Below are 5,868 nucleotides of genomic sequence, written 5' to 3' on the forward strand. Positions count from 1 at the left end.
GATTTGTAGAGGCTGCCATGATATGTAACAATGACAACAAGAAAAGACTACTCCCTAACGGTGGGATGAATATTCGATTAATTCAAAGGATTCGAAGCTTCGAATGCTATTCGAATAGATTTTAGCTACAGAAGCTTTTTTGCACTTATGTGCATATGAAGTTTTAGGCCACGCCCACTAATTATTTACATGTGCTCACTATCTTATGTGCTAAATGCTTGCTTGTTATGGCAGAGAATGTTAACAGCGCTGCTACTACTACTACTACTACTGTTTCTGCCCCAGCCTCTACTGAGTCTACAGCTAGAAAAGGATCTGATGTTTGGAAATACTTTAAGAAAGTGAACGGAGAAGCCAAGGCCAAGTGTGACATTTGCCAGAATCTATTGGCTTATAGAGGTAGAACGACAAATTTGAGAGATCACATAGTTGCTAAACATCCCTTGTTTTACTCTCCAAGTAGCAACAACACTACAACCAAGACATCCGCCACTACAAAGAAGACACAGGGCACTCTCTCTGTCAAATCTAAGATGTGTTCCGAAGCGGAATCCAAAGCTATTACAGAGTGTATTTTTTACATGATCTGTGCTGATCTTTCCGTGAAGTTGGTATAAGGTAGAGGCTTCAATATGCTAATTGCCCATCTTGTTCCGGGATACAAAATACCTTGTAGGAAGCACTTCATAGCCTGTTGCAGATGAAATACTCGACCTGTAAAGGATCTCTGCGTACTAAACTGGAAGAGTCAAGAAACATTGCTTTGACAACAGATATTTGGCCAAGCAGAGCAGTGGAGGCATACATTACTGTAACAGCTCACTTTTTTGATTCATCATGGAAGCTGAACGCCTACGTTCTTGAAACTACAGCTTTTCCCGAGCGCCATACTGGAGTAGAAATAGCAGCTAAGCTGCAGGATATCGTGGACGATTTCAACATTAACTCTCACATATCTGTCATTGTTCATAACCAAACTGCAAATATGCTCTCTTCCCTAGATATCCTGGACTCTAAGAGAGGCTGGAAGAGCCTTAACTGTGTAGCTCATTGCCTGCAACTTTGCTTAAAACCAGGCTTTGAGATAGCAGCAATTAGCAGATTCATGTCACCAGCTAGAAAGTTCATTGGTCATTTCAACCATAGTGTAGTTGCTACTGAAGCGTTGAAGAGGAAACAACAACAGATGAGTACAGATAGCAATTGCAAGTTTGAGAAGCTAATCAAAGACTGTCCAACTAAATGGAACCCTTCATTTTTGATGCTACAACGCCTGATTGAATTACGTTGGCCTATTACTGCTTATTACTGCTGTGCTAGCTGATGATACAGTCACTAAAAGGAGCGATCGGTACTTAGACCTGAAAGGTGAGCAGTGGGAGATTGCTTCAGAGCTAGTCAAGGCCCTTAAACCATTTGATGTTGCTACAACATTTTTTAGCTATGAAGAGAGTCCATCAATCTCATGCGTTCTTCCTATACTACATGGTATAGTGCAGAGTTTAAGTGCAGTAGTTGATGAGCCTTCTGTTATACATAAGTTTAAAGAGGAAGTCAGTGGGGAAATTAAGAGAAGATGGAGTTTTGATGCCTTTACTTATGATACTATTTTGTTATTGAGCTTAATGCTAGACCCAAGATTTAAATCACTTTCATTTATTACTGATCCAGATATAAAGGAGAGCATTAAGGAAGAAGTCTTGAGCAGAATGGAGAAGATTAAAGAGAAAGAAAGAAGCAGCAAGTATAGAGATTGAAGATACCAGAGAAGAAGATCCAGAGGAAGATACACTTGAAAAAAACAGCAGTAAAAGAAAGAAACTAATGGCACTTGACTACTTACTTGGACCACAAAGTGAGATATCTATTGTTACAGTCAGAGAAGAGCTACACAGCTATCAAGCAGAGATGGAACCGTCTCGAGAAACCTCACCAAGCATGTGGTGGAAAGATAATTCTAAAAGGTTTCCTTTATTAAGTCAAGTAGCTATGGACTTTCTTCATACTCCAGCCACATCTACACCATCTGAACGCATTTTTTCTACAGTAGGGAATACGGTTACACAGAAACGCAATTGTCTCACAAACCAATAAATGTAAATGTATTGATAAAAATTATTTGTTTTAAAATATAAACTGTGAAACCGCATAAGTAAACTGTGAAATTTTAAGTAACTACAGAAGCCAACTGAAAGTTAATTTTGATTAACTGGGTGTTATTTCCTGTTGAAGCTTCGCAGTATTCAAATATTTAGAGAAAGAAGGTTCAAAAACATTAAATTCAACTTCGTCCCACCATTACTACTCTCAATATAATAAAAATACAATAATAACTTTAGATAATAATTAAATATAACAATACTTATAAATCTATTGATTCATAGACACGTGGTTTTGCGCAATACATGTAGGTCTACCAATAGACACTACAAATACTGAAAGGAGAAAAAACTTGGAGAGTTTAATATGACAAATAGACTCTAAGGGCTATGTACGTCTATGTTATAACACCCCAGTGTGGGATAAATCTGATATATCCTTCGCTGGGGTGTTATAACAAATTTATTTTGTATTTAAGCCAAACATCACTTACTGCGCATGTGCAAGAACCAAGCATTGTGTCTATCGAAAGAAAATGGCTGATGATGAAGAGTCTGCTGATAAAGACAATCAGAATCCATCCAAGAAAAGACACCTTTCACTGACATTAAAGAGGAAGTCAAAGCAAGATCGTTTTGTGGAGGCATCTTCTGAGGACTTGCAGTTTATGTCTGTCTACCGTATGCCAGGAAACAGTGCTCGTTCAAGCCGTTGGGCACTGAATGATTTGAGATATTGGTTTGACGAGTATAATAAAAGAAAAAAGGCAACAAGTGTCCTGACGAGACCTTAACTTCATCTTGTTCTAAAGAAATTTTGAACAAGTGGCTGTGCATTTACATATTGCAGACACGAAATCACGACGGTCAGCCACACCCTCCAAAGACAAGATATTCTCTTTTATGTGGAATTTTTTGGGAAATGAGAGTCAGCAATCCTCAATATCCTAAACTTTCTTCAGAGGATGATGCATCTTTTAATTAATTTCATGTGACATTGGATAATTTGTTTAAATCACTAAGAAGTGATGGTATTAGATCATCTTCAACACGTACTGAAACTATCATGAAAGATTTACTTTAGATGTCTGGAGTGTTGAATATTGAGTCGCCAACTGGTTTGCTTCAGGCTATGTTTTACTATTGTGGAAAATGTTTCTGCTTACAAGGTGGCCAAGAGCATAGAAATCTGTCTTTGTCACAATTGGAGAGAAACTGTAGTCCTGATAGGTATGTTTATAGATCAAATGCATAAAAAAACAGACGGGTCTAAAAAAGCAAGAGAAGATTGACATTTACACAAGAAAGTCTAATGACAGAGCGGCTGCTATCACCAATCTTATAGGAGCTGTTATTATTAAAGATTTGAGGCCTATTAACATGGTGAATGGGAAGGATTTTAAGCGTTGATATCGTACCTAGATCCTGGCTATCACTTACCTTCAGCTACACATTTCACAAAAGAGCAGATTCATCACCTTTTTTTTAAGTTAAGTATGTGTCTATAACAGGTGATATATGGACCAGTATTGCAACTCATGCTTACCTTACAATCACAGTTCATTACCTAAACTTAAAGTGGGAAATGAAGAGCCTGTCATACAGTTGAAGACATACAAGACTGGGTTAAGGATTTGTTGACTGAGTTTTGGGATTTGTCATGGTATTATCACTTCTTTTGTTTACGACAATGGATTTATTATTGATCTAGCTGGTAGACTACTAGAAGAAGAGTTAGGTTGGGCAACAATTGGATGTGCTGGACATACTCTACAGTTATGCCTTAATAGTGGTCTCAAAATAAAAAGGAAAGTCTACCAAGCGATTTCTGCTTCTCGTAAGTTAGCCACACATTTCAGAAAGAGTGAGCCAGCCATGAGAGATCTTAGAATTTGGCAGTCTGACATGAAAGTCCCATCACATAGTCTAATACAGGACGTCTCAACGAGATGGAACAGCATGTATTATATGATTGATTGTCTCTTTAAACAAAGATGGCCTATTACAGCAGTTTTATCAGACAGTACTGTTACAAAGAGTAGTGACAAATGCTTAGATCTGAATAGCGAACAATGGGATATTCTGGAGGCATTACAAGTCACCTTAGGCCCACATGAGGTTGCAACAACTTACCTGAGTGCTGAATACAACTTGTCGATTTCAGGATTACTATCTGTTTTGTTTGGCTTGATAAAATCACTGGAAACCTCAGACAGTGATACATCTACTATTCGACAAGCTAAAGTTGAAATTTGAAGCCAAATTCAAAGAAGATGAATTCTCAACAATTTATTAATTGCAAAGGATAACTTTTACACAATGTCGTCATTTCTAGACCCAACGTTTAAAGATTGCAAGTTTCTTAATACCCATCAGAAAATGGAAGTAAAGCTATTGCTTATTCAGCTGTTGACAGAAATTAAGGAGAGTAACTTACCACACAGCAGTTCCGAGGAAATTGGAAGCTCAGCCTCAAACACAGTCTTCATCATTATCAGCTTTAGATATTCTTTTAGGAACGTCAAAAAACGAGAGCAGCGATAGTGTTGACCCGGTTATGCAAGAGGTAGAGCAATATGTACGAGAGCCAACCACAGGAAGAGATTGTTCACCACTATTGTGGTGGAAGGTGAATCAGCATATTTTTTCACTCACTGCAATTATTGCAAAAAAATTTTTAGGAGTACGTTTTTTCAACGGCATGATTGACTGTCTGTTTGACTGTTTTCTTAAATAAACACTTCTTTGTTATAAATAATAAAATTTAACCATGGTAATTGTAGTGCTATAACAACAGTGGTCACTTATGTAAACAAAGGTCAGATGTTAATTAATAATGGCCACACGCACAATTAATTAAGGCCATGCCCACAATTAATCGATTAGTTGATCAAACTTTGAATGACTAATCGACTACAATTTTTAATAGTTGTTGAGCCTTAATGTCCACCCATGGCTTTGTCGGTCTGAAGAGAAGTAAGAACTTCAAAAGTATCCTCTGGTGATGTATCAATACTGCAGATAGAGTTATCAGGGAAAGACTGAGGAGGATCTGGGAGAATGAACTGCTGTTGTAAACTGAGTGGAAAAATTGATTGAATAAATTAGCAATAGAAAGATGCTTCACATGACTTAAAGTATACAACAGAGAAGATAGCTGACTTACCAGAGAGAGATAGTGTATAACGAAAAATACCTGGGTCCTTTCTAGATACAAAATTCTCAACTAGTCTCTTCTCGTACATGACACGAGCCTTGTGCATATCCAGCTGGAGCAGATACTTGGCTGATGTAAGGCAGAGCATGTTGAAGTGGGAGGGCCATAGCCAAAAGCACTTTCTAAGAGAGTGAACCTTATGAAGGCTGTGACGAATGCTGGGAGTAAAGCAGCTTGGGAGATATTCTGACTCGTAACCTTAATCATAGGAGTGAACATAGAAATAGCGTTGAGCATTACTCCTAGTGATAGGCGATATTTCGATTCTCAGATCGATAGTATCGATTTTGAGCGTATCGATACAGTATCGGAATCGAATTTTAAAAGCATGCAAAATCGATATGATATGTGGCCACACCTACATGTGTGGTCACCACACCCATTACTCAAGTACACATGCACATGGCATCTTGTTCTTCTATTACTGTCAGTGCTGTTAGCACTTCAGCCGCTTCTATAAACTCTCCTCCAAATACCGGTATCAAAAAAAGAAGTTTGGTATGGTGCTACTTTAGTCAAGGGCTGCAGGGTGATGATAAGGCTATATGTGAT

The 5,868-nt window shown here is 38.0% G+C and overlaps 1 protein-coding gene across 1 annotated transcript; it reads left to right on the forward strand.

Annotated features, from left to right (window-relative positions):
* The first annotated feature begins 227 nt into the window (after window positions 1–227).
* On the forward strand, window positions 228–1,757 carry LOC100638980 (zinc finger BED domain-containing protein 4-like). The gene is made up of 3 exons (XM_011405687.1): window positions 228–611; window positions 677–1,271; window positions 1,321–1,757. Exons 1-3 carry the CDS (start codon window positions 228–230, stop codon window positions 1,755–1,757), a joined length of 1,416 nt encoding a protein of 471 aa, XP_011403989.1.
* Window positions 1,758–5,868: the final 4,111 nt, after the last annotated feature.

Source organism: Amphimedon queenslandica, unplaced genomic scaffold (assembly GCF_000090795.2).
Source record: "Amphimedon queenslandica unplaced genomic scaffold, v1.1 AMPQUscaffold_13408, whole genome shotgun sequence".
Taxonomy (NCBI): domain Eukaryota; kingdom Metazoa; phylum Porifera; class Demospongiae; order Haplosclerida; family Niphatidae; genus Amphimedon; species Amphimedon queenslandica.

What these genes read in the sequence shown, in the direction of transcription:
- LOC100638980 (XM_011405687.1), top strand. Translation starts at nt 228, where the DNA reads ATGGCAGAGAATGTTAACAGCGCTGCTACTACTACTACTACTACTGTT. An exon ending in CTGATCTTTCCGTGAAGTTG is followed by an intron (nt 612 to 676) that starts GTATAAGGTAGA and finishes AATACCTTGTAG; the next exon opens with GAAGCACTTCATAGCCTGTT. An exon ending in TTCATTTTTGATGCTACAAC is followed by an intron (nt 1,272 to 1,320) that starts GCCTGATTGAAT and finishes CTGCTGTGCTAG; the next exon opens with CTGATGATACAGTCACTAAA.